Source organism: Zootoca vivipara, chromosome 14 (assembly GCF_965207765.1).
Source record: "Zootoca vivipara chromosome 14, rZooViv2.hap1.1, whole genome shotgun sequence".
NCBI lineage: Eukaryota > Metazoa > Chordata > Lepidosauria > Squamata > Lacertidae > Zootoca > Zootoca vivipara.
The window spans coordinates 45,382,930-45,402,246 of NC_142597.1; the positions used below are offsets into that span (position 1 = coordinate 45,382,930).

General features: G+C 52.1%; 1 protein-coding gene across 5 annotated transcripts in view; it reads left to right on the forward strand.

Annotated features, from left to right (window-relative positions):
- PHF12 (PHD finger protein 12) overlaps window positions 1–19,052 on the forward strand; it is a 31,248-nt gene extending 12,196 nt beyond the window's left edge. For 2 of the 5 annotated variants that reach the window (XM_060268446.2, XM_088658254.1), the window contains 13 exons: window positions 5,847–5,919; window positions 8,968–9,364; window positions 10,000–10,120; window positions 10,724–10,856; window positions 10,972–11,136; window positions 11,410–11,571; window positions 12,493–13,303; window positions 13,698–13,826; window positions 14,324–14,470; window positions 15,700–15,798; window positions 16,121–16,203; window positions 16,371–16,509; window positions 17,063–19,052. In XM_060268446.2, the coding sequence (XP_060124429.2) occupies window positions 5,847–5,919; window positions 8,968–9,364; window positions 10,000–10,120; window positions 10,724–10,856; window positions 10,972–11,136; window positions 11,410–11,571; window positions 12,493–13,303; window positions 13,698–13,826; window positions 14,324–14,470; window positions 15,700–15,798; window positions 16,121–16,203; window positions 16,371–16,509; window positions 17,063–17,433 (2,830 nt within the window). In that variant the 3' untranslated portion in view covers window positions 17,434–19,052. The remainder of the gene's footprint in view (window positions 1–5,846; window positions 5,920–8,967; window positions 9,365–9,999; window positions 10,121–10,723; window positions 10,857–10,971; window positions 11,137–11,409; window positions 11,572–12,492; window positions 13,304–13,697; window positions 13,827–14,323; window positions 14,471–15,699; window positions 15,799–16,120; window positions 16,204–16,370; window positions 16,510–17,062) is intronic. The other 3 variants (XM_060268447.2, XM_060268449.2, XM_088658253.1) reach the window with 3 other exon arrangements.
- Window positions 19,053–19,317: the final 265 nt, after the last annotated feature.

Below are 19,317 nucleotides of genomic sequence, written 5' to 3' on the forward strand. Positions count from 1 at the left end.
ACATATGGTAGAATGAGCCAACATCCTGCTTACATTTCCAACATTTATTGTCGCTTTTGTGATACATTTTAGCCAGCTTGACCGGCGTCAAATACCATCTATACATCATTTTCATCAAATTTTCCTTCAACACAGTACAAGCCGTAAATTTCATACCCTTCTTCCACAATTTTTCCCACTCCGACATCATCACATTATGACCCAAGTCCTTGGCCCATTCAATCATCACTGATTTTGTTTGCTCATCTTTCAAATGCCATTCTAGCAACAAATTATACATTCTAGACAAATTCTTGTAGTCTGTCTCTAATAACTCCGTTTCTAATTTCGACTTTTCTGTCTGGAATCCTATTTTTTTATCTAGCTTGAATGCTTCATTTATCTGCACATACTGAAACCAGTCACTCAACCTATCTTTCAGTTGTTCATATGGCCTTAACTTAAAGTGGTTTCCCACCTCCATCAGGATATCTTTGTATTTCAACCTATTCTCATCCATATTTGTCCTTTTAGGTTTCTTTGCCTCAAGTGGTGAGATCCACCTAGGAGTTTTTCTTTCCAATAGATCTTTGTATCTAATCCAAACATTAAACAATGATTTCCTAATTATATGGCTTTTAAAACCTTTGTGTAATTTTACTTTATCATACCATAAATATGCATGCCAACCAAACGCATTATCATGGCCCTCTAAATCCAACAAGTCATCATTGTCTAACAAAAACCATTCCTTCAACCAACAAAAAGCTGCGGCTTCAAAATAAATCTTTAAGTCTGGCAAGGAGAATCCTCCTCTTTCTTTTACATCAGTCAAAAGTTTGTATTTAATCCTGGGTTTCTTCCCCTGCCAGACAAATTTAGACAGTGTCTTCTGCCACTCTTGAAAACATTTCATTTTGTCAACTATCGGTAGGGCCTGAAATAAAAACAACATTCTCGGCAATACATTCATTTTAACAGTTGCAATTCTTCCCATTAAGGACAATTTCAACCTTGACCATACTTCCAAATCTCTTTGGATTTCTTTCCAAAGTTTCTCATAATTGTCTTTATACAAGTTCAAATTTTTTGACGTCATATTAACTCCTAGGTATTTCACCTTTTTTACACACTTCAGTCCTGTGCAATCCTCTATATTCTGTCTCTCTTGCAATGTCAAGTTCTTTTCTAGTACTTTAGTTTTCCCTTTATTTAACTTAAAGCCTGCCACACTGCCAAACTCTTGAATTATCTGCAGTACTCTCACTGCACTCTGTTCAGGGTTCTGCAAGGTCAGTACTAAATCGTCTGCAAAGGCTTTTAACTTATATTGTTTTGTACCCACTGTAATTCCTTTAACACCATCATCGTTCCTTATCATGTTCAACAAAACCTCCAGAACGGAAATGAATAGCAGGGGGGAGAGTGGGCACCCTTGTCTTGTTCCTTTCTCAATTCTTATCTCTTCTGAGACCACATTATTTACAATAATCTTAGCTCTTTGCTCAGAGTAAATACCATTAATCCCATTAACAAAGTTTTGGCCAACCTCCATTTTTACAAAATTTCTTTTCATAAAATTCCAAGAGATATTATCAAAAGCTTTTTCGGCATCTACAAAAATTAACATTGCTTTGGTGTTTATTTTCACTTCCAATCTCTCAAGAATATCTATTATAATTCTCACATTGTCTTTCATATGTCTACCAGGCAGGAATCCTGCCTGGTCTTTATGAATTAAGTCTTTCAACACCCTTTTCAATCTTGATGCCAAAATACTAGCAAATATCTTATAATCCACATTTAGTAAGGAGATTGGTCTGTAATTTTTAACCTGAGTCTTATCCACATCCGGTTTTGGTATCAGAGAGATAAAAGCTTCTTTCCAAGTCTCTGGTGCTTTGCCCCCCCCTAAAATCTCATTTGCTACCTCCATTAATGGTTTGCCTGCAGGTGTTTTCACCCCCAGAAGGCTCCGAGGAGCAGCTGCAAAGAGAGGTTCGGGTGCCACACAGCTGTTTTGCAGAACGGAAACTTTGCCAATATCTGCGTGTTTCTCGGCGGGTCTCAGTTGCAAGACGCTGAGTTTGCTACTCGCTCACAGCCAGGAATGCCCCTGAGGCCTCTTGTGCTGTAGCCTGGCTTAGATATGAGAGGTCTGAACGAGCCTTTCCACTTCTCCCCTGATGTTATTGGTGGCAGACCTGCAAAATGCACCACAGCTTCCTAAATCTTGAAACAGAACCGTTGAGCCGTTTCCCATTCTCCCGTCCCCGAACAGCAGAGATGTTGGGGTAGCTCAGGTGCTTGCTATAATAAAGTTCACCTATGCAGACAACTTGAAAATCTCCGTATGGGTCTTTGTGGGGTGGTGGTGCCTGACCGTTGGCCCTTGGGAGTATGGGATTATTTTCTGCTGGTAGCCCTGCAGCTGGACTGCCTTCGTGGACTGAATACCGGAGGTGCTGAGTTTGTGGGACTGCGTTGGCTGTTCTCTCCCAGCAGGCCTCTTTTTATTCTGTGCATTGGGGGGGGGGTGCGTGTCTGCAGCCGCTGAGGTCAGGTGTGTTGGCGCATGATGTTTTCCCTAATTTCTGCAAGCTGGATCCTGTTCTTACCTGGCTGCATTTTATTCCCCCGTGCTCTGGAATGTCAATGTCATACCTCCAAGCGGGTGGATGCAACAACTTCAGCGCAGTTGGCAACCTTCATTCTCTGATCATGGCTCGCTGCCCCCTCCCCCCACCACCCAAATCTGCCTGAGGCCCACAGATAAACTGGCAAGCCCTTCAAGCCTCCGGGGGGGGGGCTGCTCACTGGTACTACTACAGCTGCCCTTTGAAACTTATTTTTTAAAAGCAGTTCACACTCTCTACTATTATGTTCCCAGCGCCCTCCCTACCAGGCTTATTGTGGTTTGGGGTGAGGGGTTTTGTTGCATCTTTTCTTGAAACTCGAACATGGGAGGTTAGGTAGCCAGGCATGGACACCTGTGACGGCTTCCAGCCTTCAGGCTGTGGTGTGTGGGTTTGGGGTTTTTCTTTCTTTCAAGAAATTGTTTGATGTGTGGATTTTCCACTGTGCTCTTGCGACTGCCTCAATCACACACCCAGAGTCCACTTGCCGCCTCCCTGATTCCTGAGCTGTGCTCTCAAAATGGCTGCCTGCCTCATTCATGTGTCTTGATTTCTGAGCAGGAGGTTTCTGGGAGATCTGGTGCAGGCAGGAGGTACGCAGGGTCCAGGTTCCTGTCGTAGGTGTCTCTATATCCATAGACCAGTTTCCAGAGAAGCATATCTGTGAGTTTTTAAGACTATAAAGCTTTCCGGTACAGCCTTGGTACAGAAGGCAAACGCTCCACAGACCGGCTTTACTTCTTCCTGCTCAGTGTCCTCTCAGTCCCGTCTCTCATCTTCCTTTGCAACTGGCAGCAGAACCACAAATACCAGCCCAGCCTAAGTGGTGTGCCTACCAGGAGTGAACCACCACCCCCGCTTGGATCCATTGCAGAGGGGAAAGAGACGGCCGCTGGTGGAGAAAGGACTTGGGCATGTGGCTCAAATGAGGCCCCAGCCTGGAACTGTAGTTTGTTGGACAGGTTTCCCTGGTAGGAAAGGGTTCAAAAGGAAGATAGTGAAATGAGAGCCGGCTGCATGTGCCTCCTTGGAGACCCTTAGATGATATTTCCGGCCAATAACAAATGGAGCAGCCCTAATTCTCAGCATTTGCAGAGCACTTCATTGCATTTCAGAGAGCTTCACTTGTGTTCTGTCGTTTTAGAACAGCAGCCCTGTAAAGGAGGCCAGCATTACGATCTGTGGCTGTGGTGATCTTTGAAGTTGGGGACTCAGGAAGCTCAGCTGCTCCTTCGCCTTTTGCTGTTGCAACAACCCTGGTGGCTTCTTTCTTTCTTTCTTTCTTTCTTTCTTTCTTTCTTTCTTTCTTTCTTTCTTTCTTTGTCTTGGGGTAAGCCAAGGTCCCTGCCTAGCATCTTCCTTTGCCTGTGTTGAGGCAGTTTGGCAACCTTTTATCGGGAGCCAAGAGCTGTTGTCAAAGGGCGCTGTGCACTTGTAGGGTGCTCAAACATTATTGTGATCAAATCGCAACGATTGAGAACAGAAACAATGTGTGATTACAGCAGGAGTCACCAGCGTGGTGCCCTTGAGCACAGTCGTGCCCACAGAGGCCTTCTCTGGTGCCCACAGCGTTGTCTCACCCTGCCAAAATTAGGCTTGGAAGGAGCATTCTGTTGCGACCTATAGAATGCATTGCGGTGTGTGTGAGTTTGTGGTGTGTGCTCTGCTCTTCTTTTAAGGTGGTGGCAGTGTTTGCGAGGCTGCCTGTTTTGGGTGGTGAAAGGCAAGCACAGCTTTGCAAAGGCCCTAACTAAAGTCACTGATGGTGGCAGAGAATTTCAGAACGTGGTATTTGAAATTCACTTCTTTTGGTGAGTTTGAAACCTAGATGTATGTCAGGATGGTGGGTGGCTGCCAGCCAGCTCTTCATGGAGCAGCACTTCAGCCCTGAAGCAGAGAGGAACCACCTTTATGCCTCCCCATGAGGCCCACTTGAAAGTCTTTCCTTATTATCTTTGTCCCCCCCCTCCACTTCTGCCTTTTTACTGTTGTATCTCCTCCTGCACTGAACTTCTTCATTTCTCTCTCTCCCTACCCCCCCTTCATGCATGACTCCCCACCACCCCCAAATGCGGGCCAGCACCACTGGGACCACCCATGTGCGGCCTGATCACAACCTGTCATTGCTGTGTGTCCATGCTGCACGTGCAAATAGACCTCAAACAAAGAAGGAGGTGCCACATTGCTAATAGGCAGCACCTGGGTGCATTTGCAAAGGCTGACCTTCCTTTCCAAGCACGATGCTGAAAATGCATCCTTGGTGCAACTTGTCAATGTCTGGCTGCCTTCCTCATCCTGGGGTGCACTTTTGCATTGGTCAGCTATGTGGCACAGTGTTTTAAGGCTGTCACGGACAACAAAACGCCCTTTGCTCTAGCAGTAACTGGGGAAAGGGGCCAGTGTGGTGGGTCAGCTGGTGCAGAATGCTGCAGCACAGTTGCTGACAGGAGTGAGACCCAGTCAGCATATAGAAGAGCATAGCTGCCAAGTTTTCCCTTTTCTCGCGAGGAAGCCTATTCAGCATAATGGAATTTCCCTTAAAAAAAGGGATAACTTGGCAGCTATGTAGAAGAGATCTGCACTAGCTGCTCATTTGCTACCAAACCAAGTTCAAGCTGGGGTTACTTTGCTTGTGGGATTGCCAAACCTCAAAATACCCACTCGGCTGCTTTCATCTGCACAATTGGCACTATTGTGTTTTTTAAAAAACAGAAAAGAAAAACCCACCAATATTTTTGTGTGGCAGTGCCAGTCCTTTGGAACTCCCTGCCTATTGACATTCACTGTACTCTTTGGTACCTGTTCAAAACATTTTTGCTTAGCAAAGCCTACCCAGATACGTCAAAACTGCATGTAATCTCTTTTTAACTCCTGTTGATTTCAAATCATCTTTCGAATGCTTTAAAATACCTGTTTTTAATCAAGCATCTTAATGTTTAATTTCATATTTTTGTAAACCACTTAGAGGTGTGTTGTTTTCCTTAACAAACAAGCAGTATATAATTTTTACTAATTAATAAGTGAAAGGAACTGGTGGCTGAGGAACATGCTGGTGCTGCTGGACTCCCAACTCCCCTCCTCCTGCTTGGCCCTTAGCCATGGCTGGCTCCTGGTCACTGCAGTCCAGCAACATCTGTAGGGCCCTAGGCCTAAATAGAAGGAAGGTGTGGCTTGCATGTCCTTGCCATTTGGAAATGTAACGGCCTCCTTTTCTTCCCTCTCTCCTCCCAGTAATCCTCCGCTGAGCGAGGAGATGTTGCCTCCTGGGGAGTGGATGTGCCATCGCTGTACCGTGCGCCGGAAGGTAAAGACGCCTCCGCCCATGAATGAACGGACCTTCTGGGCATTCGGATGTAATCTCTTCTCCTCCACTTCCTTCTCTGGAAAGAACAAAAGGGTTGCAAACAGCTGTGGGGAAAGATTTCTTCAGGAGGGGCGGGTGTGAGGACATACAGCTGCCACCACAGACCAAAAAAAAAATAGCTTTTATAATTCCCAACACATTATGAACACCTGTCTTTCTCAAGAGGGGCTGGGGGGAATGCTTCACAAATCTTCAGGAAAAGCTGCCGTAGATGAATTAATTCATGCTTTGAGCCTGGTAGGGAAGGTGATGAGAAAGCTGTTCCTTTCTTTACCTGCTTCTCCAGAATGTGGCCAAATGTGCAAGTCGCTGGCTTGATCAGCATAGCTATGACAGGCTAATTTGGTGGAGCCACATTCCCTGCCTTGCTAAGCCAATTGCAGGTTGTGTGCGTGTGTGTGTGCTTGCTTGCTTGCTTGCTTGCAGGGGGTAGTGGAGGGGGGAAGCTGGCTGTGACGGCACAGGCCTCTCCCTCTTTCAGGCCAGCTGCTCCCATTGCCAAGCCTCCCCAGTTCCTTCCGGCTAGCTTGGGAGAGGAGAGAATGGAATGACCTCCTGTTGTTTCCATAGCAGCGGGGGGGGCAGTGATGAGTTACACTGCCCCCCCCCACACACACACACACCGCCAAAGCTAGGGAGGCGATTATTGGGCCAGGCTCCAACTTGTCATCAGAGATGCCTGCCCTTTCCTGCAGCTAGCAGGGCGGCCCAGCTGAATGCAAATATTGACTCCTGGGGCTGCCAGCCTTCAGAGTGTGCTTGGAGAGGGAAAGGGCTGATGGCAGGGCGAGAGAGAGAGAGAGATTTCAGAGTCCAGGGATTTTCTGGCTTCTCGGGTGTCCAGCAATTCCCCCCCCCCTGCCCAAGTGTAGGATTTCCAGCTTCTGCCCTTTTCTGTTCTTAAAAAGAAAAAAAGAAAAAAATAACCAGTGTGGTAAAAGGAAGCAGAAATGGCCACCAACCTTGTTGTTGTTTAGTTGTGTCCGACTCTTCGTGACCCCATGGACCATAACACGCCAGGCACTCCTGTCTTGCACTGCCTCCCGCAGTTTGGTCAGACTCATGTTGGTAGCTTCGAGAACACTGTCCAGCCATCTCGTCCTCTGTCGTCCCCTTCTCCTTGTGCCCCCCATCTTTCCCAACATCAGGGTCTTTTCCAAGGATTCTTCTCTTCTCATGAGGTGGCCAAAGTATTGGAGCCTCAGCTTCAGGATCTGTCCTTCCAGGGAGCACTCAGGGCTGATTTCCTTCAGAATGGATAGGTTTGATCTTCTTGCAGTCCCTGGGACTCTCAAGAGTCTCCTCCAGCACCATAATTCAAAAGCATCCATTCTTCGGCGATCAGCCTTCTTTATGGTCCAGCTCTCACTTCCATACATCACTACTGGGATGTACCAACCTAGTTGACTTTAAAAGAGGACTGCACAGATTTTTGAAGGAGAGGGCTACCGATGGCTACTAGCCATGATGGCTGTGCTCTGCCTTCACAGTTGGAGACAGCAATGCTTCTGAATCCCACTTGCTGGAAACCACGGGAAAGGAGAGTCTCTTGCACTCGAGTCCCGCCTGCGGTTTCCCCACAGGCATCTAGAGGGCCACTGCGAGAACACGGTGCTGGACTAGGTTGGCCATGGGCCTGATCCAGCAAGGAGCTCTTCTTCTGTTCTTATGCATGGCAGAAGGGCCTATGGCAGAAGCGCTGGCCTCTCCCATGAAAAGGATCAGGCAACGCAGGGATCGGCGTGGCCCTTCAAAGGTGGGACTCCCAACTCCCATCTTCCCTGTCCATTGGCCACAGTGGCTGGCGGTGGAGGGAGCTGGGGGCTGCAATGTGTGGGCAGCCCCATAATCGCCACCCCCAAAGTAGGAGTCGCTGACCTCTGCCTGAGGCCCAGGAGAGCTGCTGCCAGTCAAAGGAAACCACGCCAGGCTAGATGGGCAAAGAGCCTGACCTGAGAGGATGGATGGTTCTTAGGCTTGATCTTTTGCTGTGCGTTCCTCAGGGCACCCATTGCTTTCCTGTATTTAGTACCCTTAGGAGGGTCCTTTTGACCTGCCTCCCCTGCCGGCCGTCCTTTCATTCCTCGGCCCACTTGGTCGGCTGCTGAGCTCAGCAGGCAGCTAAGAATGGCCAAGCTTGCAACTCACCAAACGGCAGGGCCAATTCAGTTGAGGCAAGAATCGCACGGACCCTTTTCCCCTTTAAATGACTTGAATCCTTTGGTCAGGACAAGGCAGCAAGGCGGCCTTGGAAGTCAGTCACTGACTCTCAGCCTAACCTATCTCACAGGGTTAAATGAGGAGGAGGAGAACTGTGTGCGTTGCCTTGAGCTCCTTGGAGGGAGGGAAAGTGGCATATAAATGCAGCCAATAAAATAAATCTCAAGCAGTCAAAGCAGTTTTATTCCTGCAAGGCTTCTCCCCACTCTGCACTCCATTCAGTTGGACACAAGCAGAAATAATGGGTTGCATTCAGCTAAGTTCTGCTCCTGAGAGACCCACTGAGAAGAATAGGTCCAAGTTAGTCACATCTGTTAATTTCAATGGACCCGAGTCTGAGTAGGCCTAACTTTGGATACTGCCCCACTGTAAGCCGATAAAAGACATGTCATTCTTCAGCCTGAGGGGTCCCATTCCCTTCCAGACAACCTTCTCGGCACCAGATTCCAGTCCTGGGCAAGACCAAGGGCAAAAGCAAGCGGAAGGTCAAATATAAATTCTACCTTTGTCCAGTCCCCCTCTCTGTCCCCCATCCAAGCAAGCAAGAGGCATGATCAGAGTTCAGTGACACATCTCCAGGCAGGCGCTTGGGGTGTGGCCCCAAACAAGTTGCAGGGACCAGATAAGAGAGTCCCCCGGCGGGGGGGGGGGGCGTTGTGTGGCCACTGACCCCTGATTTGGACTGTCCAGTGAAGGTGATGCTTCCCCTCCCTCTGGCTGCTCTGGAGCTGCTGTGTTAAGGCTGCCTGCCTGCTTTGTGCCTTGCAGAAGCGGGAGCAGAAGAAGGAGCTGGGCCACGTCAATGGCTTGGTGGAGAAGTCCGGGAAGAGGACCACGTCCCCCACCAGCGACACAGCGGACTTCTTGGACCGGGCGAGCGGCGGTGTTCTCCGGACCCTCTCCCACACCCGGCTCCTAGAGCGAAGGGCCAGCCGGCCCAGCACGCCCACCTCCAGCGCCAGCACCGAGACCCCCAACTCGGAGCAGAACGACATGGACGAGGACATCATCGACGTGGACGATGACTCTGCCACCACAGCAGAGGCAGACGGCGGGCAGCCCCATCTGAAGCGGCCCTTTGAGCTGCTCATCGCCGCCGCCATGGAGAGGAACCCCACCCAGTTCCAGCTGCCCAATGAGCTGACCTGCACCACCGCACTTCCAGGTGAGCGGCAGACCCCCCCCCCCCATTCACAAACACCAGTAGAGGGAGAAGCTGGAGCCGGGGGCTCCAGAAGAGGCTGGGCAAGCTGTTTGGCTTAGCTTAGCTTGTGGGCATTGCCATTGCAAAGGGGGTGGCCTTGCGACTCCATGCCTGGTTGCATGGGTAGCCCAGCACAGGTTGGGGCCCATCTCCCCTATCAAGACTCTCATGTCCCTCCATGGCTGGGAGTTTGGCTCAGTGGTTCCCAAAGTGGGCAGGTCTTTCCCAGAGGCGGTGGGATTGCGCAGGGGGACTTTACTAGGAAAGGGAGCCATAGGGGGTTGATGGAGGTGTAAATGACTCTTGAGATGTTGAAAAGCTAGTATCACTGGATCAAGTTCATCAGGTTTTTTTTAAAAAAAAAACCTAAATAGTTTTGATTGGACTTTGATTAAAAGTGCAGTCAGTTGTTAATCTTCCTTAGTTGGGTGGCTGTTCTGAGTAATTATTTTTAGTAGGGTAGCGTGGGGCAATGGGAATCAGTTTATGGAACCAAGGGGGCAGGGATGCAACAAATGTTTGGAAACCACTGGCGTAGCCGTTTGAGGAATAACAAGGCCGTTTCCATCTGTCTTCCCGCCCACCTGCCCACCCAGGTACTAGTAAGAGGAGGAGGAAGGAGGAGACGACTGGGAAGAACGTCAAGAAAGCACAGCATGAGCTGGACCACAACGGGTTGGTCCCCCTGCCGGTCAAAGTCTGCTTCACCTGCAGCAGGTATGGGTGTGGCGAGCAGGGCTGGGCAGGGGGCTGTAATGGCATTCTGTGCCAGCTTTCTTGGCCAAGGGTGGGAGTCAGAGCTGGCCATGTTCCCACAGGGCCTGGGCTTAGGCAGCACCGTGGGAGGCCTGTGGGACTTCCTGGCACTCCCTCTTGGCCCAGCTATGCCCAAGGCCTCACATGGAGTACCGACTGTTTCCCCAGCTGCGGGCAGAGTGCAGCAGGATTCCCACTTAAGGCGTTTGGAGGTCATGGTTTTGGATCATGGGCACATCCTTTTCAGGGGAAGTGCTTCTCAGGGGGCCAGGCACCTGCTTTGCATGCAGAAGGCCCCAGGCTCAGCCCCCCCTTTCATCTTCAGTTTAAAGGGCAACGGGAGATAACCTCTTCCTACCCAAGACCTTGGCGACCTGCTGACCCCAGTCAGAGTAAATCAGCCTTCCCTCACCTCGAGCCGCCATGGCGTTTTAGACTACAACCCCCATCAGCCCCCAGCCAGCACAGCCACACGATGCTGGGGCAGGTGGAAGTTGTAGCCCGCAAGTTCCCTTTCTCTTCCCTGCTCTGTGTAATGATGGCGCTTTCCCCTCCCCCTTCCAGGAGTTGCCGCGTGGCCCCGCTCATCCAGTGCGACTACTGCCCGCTGCTCTTCCACATGGACTGCCTGGAGCCTCCTCTCACAGCCATGCCGCTGGGCAGGTGGATGTGTCCAAACCACATTGAGCACGTGGTGGTAAGTTGGCCTTCTCCTCCGGGGCCTGCAGAGTCTCTCCCCTCCCGCCTTGCTCCCATGTTGCTGCTGCTGTGACCTGGGGGCGTTGTAATGAGTGCCCCCCCCTCTCTTCCAGCTGAACCAGAAGAACATGACCCTGAGCAACCGGTGCCGAGTGTTTGACCGCTTCCAGGACACCATCTCCCAGCACGTGGTCAAGGTGGACTTCCTCAACCGGGTCCACAAGAAGCACCCCCCCAACCGCCGCGTGGTGCAGTCCATGAAGAGGAAGGGGCTGAAGGTCAGTGGGGAAGGGGTTGTGCTGGGAGAGGGCTTGAAGGGAGGGTGGGCTGGCCTCTGAGCTTCCTCCGGACTTCCAGGCGCCAGACTCTTTCCTTGGTGAAGCTGCCTTGCATGAGTCCACCAGGAGGTGGCAGCCTTGCCTGCGGAGAGGACAGCTTTTCCTCTTGAAGCTTGCAGGCCTTGCCTTGCTCTTTAACCAGGCTTGGCCGAGAGGCAAGGCTGGGAAGATTGAACTGCCCCCCCCTCTCTCTCTCTCCGATGCCCCCCTCAGGTTCCTGATGCCATCAAGTCCCAGTATCGGATCCCACCCTCGCTGCTGGCCCCTGCGGCGATCAGAGACGGGGAGCTCATCTGCAACGGGGTCCCTGAGGAGCCCTCGCCGAAGCACCTTTGCAGCCCGGAGCACTTAGCCACCCAGTCAGAACAGCAAGAGGTAAAGGGCTGGAGCAGGTGCCTCTCTGCCAAAGGAGGGTCCCATCCTGTCCCCAGCTTCAAATTAGAGGGATGCTGCCTTTCGACACCAGCAGACTCTCAGCACAGCTGCGCTTGGCCCTGGCCCTGCTGAGAGCAGCCCCTCAAGCCGCAGGGCGAGCAGCCCTGAGCACCTCTCCATCAGGCCCCTTGTGGTGGTCTGTTAGGCCTTCTTCCTCCTCCCTTGCATGTTTAGATGTCTCCAAGCTGGCGTCTGGGCTGGAAGCGGAGCAGATAACCTCTTTGGGAAACTAGCCTTGCATCCATGCTCTGCAGCTAAAAGTTCTGTTGCGGATTCAGTCTTTTTCCCATGGCAAAGCTCTTTTGTTTCCCTCTGGAGCTGTGGGTTGGCCATCCTTCCAGTAGACAGAGGAGCCTGGAGGGACTTTGCTGGATGCGAGCAGCCTGCTTGGAATACGCAGGACAGTTCCAGGATTCCCCATGGGGTTGCTGTTCCCTGCTGTAAGCTTTTGTTGGCTCATCTTCCTTGCCTGCCTTAGACCTTGGGCTTGTGCGTTTGCTACAGGCATCTTGCCAGCCGCTGTGAGAACAGGGTCTTGACTCAGAGGGGCCATTGGTCTGACCTGGCAGGGCCATCCTGATGTTCTTCTGGAGGAGAAGGCTATCCATTGCTCCCAGCCAGAGAGAGTCGGAGGCAACAATGCTTCTGAACAGCGGGTGCTGGAAGTTGCAGGAAGGGACAGGGCTGCTCTCGTGCTTGGGTCCTGCTTGTGGGTTTCCCTTGGGGCATCAGGTTGGACTAGGCTGGGACACTAGCCATATCAGCAGGGCCATTCGGGTGTCCTTTTTCAGGATCTCGTGTTGCGCTCCTTGCAGACTTCCTCTCCTAAGTGCCTCACTCTGTATTCCTTTCTCCTTCCAGTGGCTGTGCAGCGTCGTCGCCCTGCAATGCAGTATATTGAGACACTTATCTGCCACGCAGATGCCCTCGCTCTGGGACTCTGAGCAGGTGGAAAAGGCGGACGTCAAGCCGGTGATCGTGGCCGACGGCTCCCTGGCCGGCCCTTACCAAGTGGCGGACAAAGCCAGCCTCCCTCCCCTCTATTCGGCGCCCTGCCCGCCTGGCATTGCCCCCCAGAACTCCTTGGGGTCTTCCCTGCAGGAGGACACCCACTACCCCTCGTGTACGGACAGGCCCAAGAAAGCATCTCCCTGCAGCGGGACGTCCAACGGCCCCAACGCCCCCGCGGAGGTGAAGATCAACGGGCCGCATTTATACGGCGACGCTGCTTCCGCCAACTTGACTGACTCCCCAAGGCTTGGTGGCCAGGGCAGCGGCGCCCTACCAGGGTTGTCCCAGCGGCAGCAGCCATGGCCCCGGCCTGCCACCCCACCGGTAGCCTGCGGGCTCCTCAATCACATGGTGGCGGGGGCTGTCGTGAAGACGGAGAATGCGGTGGGGCCAATCTCGTGCACGCACAGGGGCTCCGTGCCAACAGCAGGCATGCCGGCCTCCATCCCCAGCTCTTGCGCCAGCCTGGAAGCTGCCAGCACTCTGCAGAGGAAAAACGCGCAGACGCAGGTTGGGCCTCTGCTGGCCTCGGACCTGGGGGCGATGGACTCTCCCCTCACTGCCACCCGGGCGCTCACCCCTCCCCAAGCGGCAGCGGTGGGTGGCGGGGTCTCTGCCATCGGAGCTGCGCATGGCTTTTGCTCACCAGCACCGCCTCCAGGTGAGAGTGGGGGGGCTTCAGGGCAACCGGGGGTCTCTGGGAGCCCTGCCTTAAAAGGGGCAGCGGGAATGACTTGAGTCCTGGGGGACGCTGCCACTTTCATTTATTTTTATTCGTAAAATTAATACACCGCCTGATGGTTAAAAATCTTCACTGCGGTTTGCAGAAATATAAAAAGCTGGAATTATAAGAAAATTTAACAGCAATAATTTAAAACTTCCAAAAAGCTAAAATAATAGACTAAAAGCAAAACTTCCACCAGCTTTCTGACAAATCCGACCCACCATTGAAGCCAATGTGTTTTGACTGCGCGATATAGATAAATAGATTAGATATTGGGGGGGGTGCCACCTGTGAATCCTGACCCAACAGTTCTTTTTGCTCCTCCCTCTAGACGGTAAGGTCAGCCCGAGCACCTTATCCATAGGAAGTATCTTAGCCACCCCCTCGTTGCTCCCTCCCAACTCTTCAGCCACGCTGGACCTCGCAAGTTCCCTGAAAGCATTAATGGACAGCAGCGGAGGTGAGTGGTTGCACAAAGGTATCTTGCTCTGCCAGGAAGGGGGCAGGGAGCTCCTCTTGTTGGTCTTAGGGTGACGACATCCCCAGGGGTTCAGACATCCCCAGGGGGCCTCCTAATTCAGCAGTGTTCCCTTTCGATTCTCTCTGACCAAGCTGCTGTGTCGTCACACACACACCCTTTGCGCAGGCTGTGGGTGGGCCAGCCTGCTGCTTGCCACCCTCTTGATGAAGGCAACATCTGCACCCGCTGGTGATGCCAGAGGTGCATTTAGATTGCCTCTTGCCTCCACCCCCAGGCTTGGAAGGCAGGATCGTGACCCAGCTGGACCCATGGCAAATGCTAGGTCTGCTCGTATTGTGTCTCCGTGGCCCTAGGCCTATCAGGAAGGCACCGTTAGAAAAGGGTGCCTTGCTCCTGACAATTCCACAAGGTTTAATTCATTGATTCCCCCCAGGCACCTCACCTTAACAGCACCATCTCTTCTTCTTTTATGTCAGCAGAGATTGAGATAAACATGCTGGATGAGAAACTGATCAAGTTCCTGGCCTTGCAAAGGATACATCAGCTGTTTGCTTCCAGGGTCCAGCCCTTTGCAGGCAACGCTGGTCCCCACCAGCCCAGTCCTGGGGGCAATCCTGCGGAAGGTAGGCCCATGCCCATGTTCACTCGGGCACACTCTCCTCCTCTTCCTCTTCTCCTCCTCCGCTGCTCTTGGGGGTAGTACAAGCATCTTAAAATTGTAAGTCGCCTTTCTGCTACACACTCCCCAAGAGTTGAAATGCAGAAAAAGAGAGGGGGGCAAACAAGTGACGGCGCCAGCAGTAGGAGAGGCAGGCTCCTTGGGAAGGGCCTGCACCAGAGAAGAAAGTTTTCTCTAGGCATAGGCAGAGCACAAAAGCATCATTGGCAAGTTAGATGGCTGGTCCATCTCGCTCAGTATCGTTTGCATTCACTGGCAGCAGTTCTCAGGGTTTCGGCAATGAACTGCCCCAGAACAACCCTGGGACCTTCTACAGCCTAAAAATAAAGTAAGATTCTAGTCCCCGTGATTCTGAATAAAGGTTTGAAATAGGAACGCAGGAAGCTGCCTTGTACCAAATCAGGTCGCTGGCCCATCTAGTTCAGTATTGTCCGCACTGACAGCAGTGGCTCTCCAGAGTTTCTGACCGGACGTTGCCGGTCCTTCCTGGAGATGTTGTCAGGGGTTGAACCCTGAGCAGGTGCCCAACCACTGAGCTGCAGCCCTCACCCCAAATAGAAAACATCTGGAACAATGGGGCAGATCGGTATGATGAAAAGCCCTTTGCCCACCCTGCCTCTCAGCCAAGGGGAGGTAGTCTAGCCCTGTGTTGCCCACTCTGCCTGGCAGCAGCTCTCCAAGGTCTCTGGGGTGCCCCCTGCTGCCCTTTGCCCAGGGTTTGAACCTGGGACCTCCTTCCCACTGGCACCGGGAGTACAGATGCCTTCTCGCTGCCTCGCTTTCGGTGACACACCTGCTCAGGTGCTGACCCAGGCCCTGCGATGCTTTGTTCAAGAAGTGTTGGCCAAAAGATGTGCCTTGGTGGGATGGGGAGTGAGAAGGCAAATGACACCCTTCACCCTGCCTCCTCTCCTCCTCCTCCTCCTCCTCCTCAAGGCAAAATGAAAAATGGCAAGAACACGGCTGGTGGTTTTTTTTGGGGGGGGGAGGGTGCATGGGTGTGTTCAAATCCAGGGGGCTTCTCTCCTCTTGGCAGCGCTTGGTTCTTGAGACCACATGCCAGGGATTCTTTAGCTGTGAATCCTGCACTGAGGAGGGGCTGGGCTAGACGGCAACCTTGGGGGATCCCTTCCAACTCTACAATTCGATGAATTCCGTCTTTCTGTCTTCCAGGGCAGAGGAAGGAGGTGCAGGCCCGAGCCGTCTTCTACCCTCTGCTGGGGATGGGCAGTGCGGTGAACATGTGCTACAGGACCCTCTACATTGGGACAGGCAAGGGCTAACTCACTGGGGGACTAGCTGGCCTCCCACCAAGGGAGGGGGAGAAGCTACGTGTGTGTGTGTGCTCAGCAGCCTCCTGGCTGCCCAATTGGCTGGGGAAGCGGGGTCCGCTTGCAAGTTGCTGCAGCTGCTCTCGCCGGAAGCTAGTAACTGGGGTGGGGGGGGAACCCTGAGCCTTCTGGGAATGGGTGTGCTTTCATCTCAACTTCTGCCGTGGTCCTTTCCTGCTTCCTGTGGCTTTTGGTGGAGGTCTGGCTGCATCCGAGCCGCCTATGCTCAACAGAGTTTCTGTCTCCCTCCTTCCTTTGCGCAGGAGCTGACATGGATGTGTGCCTTACAAACTACGGTCACTGCAACTACGTCTCAGGCAAGCACGCCTGCATCTTCTACGACGAGGTGAGTCGTGCAGTGCTGCAACCCGGGAGAGTGGCTTGATTTGGAGGCAGGAAGATCTGCTTCTGAGAGAGCAGAGAGAGAAAGAGAGGAAGCAGCCTTCTGGGCATCCTTGCCACCAACACCTCCCGTCCAGGGTGTGACTCTGTCTCCCTTTCCCTCTGCCCCAGAACACCAAGCACTACGAGCTGCTCAACTACAGCGAGCACGGCACAACGGTGGACAATGTCCTGTATTCATGCGACTTCTCCGAGAAGACGGCGCTCGTCCCGGCCAGCAGCATGGTTGCCAAAGTACAGAGTGTGATCAGTAAGTTTGCAGCCTCCCCTGAGCACCGGAGACAAAGCAACGCCAGAATCCTACCCAAGGGCAACTTGGATAGGCAGGAAATCCCCACTCTGCAAGCGTTTCTCTGTCTGTTTTGCACAAGCATTCCTTCTAGTCCAGGCTTCCTCATCCTCGGCCCTCCAGATGTTTCAAGACTACAATTCTCATCATCACTGACCACTGGTCCTACTAGCCAGGGATCATGGGAGTTGTACTCCAAAAACATCTGGAAGGCCGAGGTTGAGGAAGCCTGTTCTAGTCCTTAAGACAGCTGCACAGGTGTGAATGTGTGGACATTGCTCTGCTTAAAAATCAGAAGCCAGAGGGATGGTTAAATAAGATATCGAGGAGTGAGAGGGGGTGGGTGGGAGGTTCAGCCCCTTTTTGAAGCGAGGATTGTGCACAGGATTCCCAAGGCGATCACGCCACGTATTTGCGCAATGGCTTTATGGTGCCGGCAGCTTTATTTTCAATCTCTCGCACACCCCTTTCCACCTTTGCCCACTGTGCCTCTCTCTCTCTCCCTGTATTCCAGAGCGACACAAGAGCCGGAAGCAGCAGCAACAGCCACCACCTCCCGAAGAGGAGCAGCCGCCAAGCGAAGAGGCGGCGGCCATGCGGTCCCAGGCCCAGGGCCCCTCCCCCAAGCCCTGCAACTGCAAAGCCAGCAGCTCCAGCCTCATTGGGGGCAGCGGGGCTGGCTGGGAGGGGACGGCCCTCCTGCACCACGGCAGTTACATCAAGCTGGGCTGCCTGCAGTTCGTCTTCAGCATCACGGAGTTTGCGACCAAACAGCCCAGGGGTGGAGATGCCGCCGCGGCCTTAGCACAAGAGAGGGACTTGGAGGAGAAGCTGTCCCCAAAGGCCCAGCAGGTCCCTGTGCTGCGCTCAAATTCAGTGCCCTAGGGCGAGGCAACGACTGGGGGGGGGGGGGTTGGACAAGGAAAAATTAACCCTCCCTCCCAAGATCAAGAGACTCTCGCACAGACACACAACACCCCTTGGATGTCCACGAACCATGTCTTGTCCGGATTCCCAACCTTCAACGTGGGCCACAGACTGTTGACGCCCTTTGCATGAGATGAAGAACTTTTAATTTTTATTATTAATTATTATTATTATTATTATTGTTTGCTCAAGTTTTTAGGGGCATTTGCACATATATTTGTACTATACATTTCATTTAAAAAGAGAAGTAAAGGAAAACTGCAGCGTGTTGGGAAGCCGTGCTGGGGCAGAGCCGGCAAGAGGGGGCCGGGAGGGGAGGGGGGGTCGTTGACATGGCCACCCAGGCAAGCCTGCTCCCCTTTGCAGTTGTAAAATAATCCCAAAAAAAACCTGTTCTATTTTGTGCCAGTGACAATAGTTTTTATATTAAAGAGAAAAAGAGAAATACAGTTTTCATACAGCAAAAATCTATTCAATTATCATTGTTTTATTTAATGTAAAGATGCGCTATCCTGCCAGATTTATTTTCTCCCCCCCCCCTTTCCTACCTCCTGTGCCCCCCCCTTCTCTCCCCCTTCCTGCTGCAGTTGCAATTCTGCGTATTGTGTGTGTGGCAGGAAGCGAGTTCCAATTTCCTGCTGCCCACCCTGTTCCGTTCCCGCCCCCCTTTTAGATGATGGAGAAGTATTTGGGGTTCTGTGTAAATACATCCACTGACAGCGTTTTTCTCTTACCCCCCCACCCCCCACCCCACTGTGTTTTTTAAGCTGTGTATGTGTGGGTTATGACGTTTTTCCTCCAGTTGTCTTAATTGTAGCAAAGCGTTTCTTTGTCGTAAGCCTCCTTTTTCCTCCCTTTTGTTCCAGAAACTTCCCCCCCACCCCCACCCCGCAGCTAAGTTCTGATGTACAGAAGTAAATTGCTATGTTTTAGGCTTTACGGAAACTTTTTTTCCCTCTCTCCTGTATTCTGTATATAAAACAAAAACTATGGCACTCGTCGATGTCTGGCTGTCTCTGGAAATTCCCTGCCATCAGCAAGAAAAGTTCTGTCGGCTTTTTGGGGGTTCCTGTAGGCAAATGCCCCTGTGGGGGTTTCCTTCCTTCCCCCACCCCACCCCCAGGTCACAAGGTGGGGCCTCCTTTTGCACCTGCGCTGTCAGACGGAAGCCAGCCGCTTCTCCTTCACTGTGTGAAGATTCAGCCAAAAGTGGGATCTGAGGACTGGTTGTGCACAGGGTGCCAATCTAGGGTGCCCCTTCCCTCCTCCCCCCGCCCCCCACAACAGGGTATATACTTGTAGGGCATTGTGGAACAAGAACAGCACCTCTGGCACCCAGAGGCTATATTGGGGGGGCATGGGGGGGAGAAGATTATTCCCGCCGGTTGGCCTCGACTCAACTCCATCCTGGAGGTGAGATCTGCTGAGTTCTTTAAAATGTTTTTAATGCTTGGGGGGGTTTTGGATCTGGAAAAATTCTTAACCTTTTTTTTTTGTATAAAACTGAAAGATTTCATGACTGTTCCAATGGCATTAAGTCTGTATTAATAAACTCACATACTACTATTTAAAAATCATGGGGCTGTGCCAAGCCGTGCCAATTCTTTTTAAAGAATTCTTTTGCTCTCCTTCTTGTCATCATCGCCCACGTTCCCTTTCTAGATGGAGCTGGGCTCCTTCCCTGGGAAGCCAGTCTCCCTCCTCCCACTAGAACAAGAAAAGTTGGAAGTGATCCAGAGGATCACCCAACCCCCAGCAATGCATTAGGACTTGTGGGGCACTGGCCCCCCTCCCTCAGCCTGCCCCACCTGCCTGCCACCTTCCTTTGAACCAGCCAGTGGG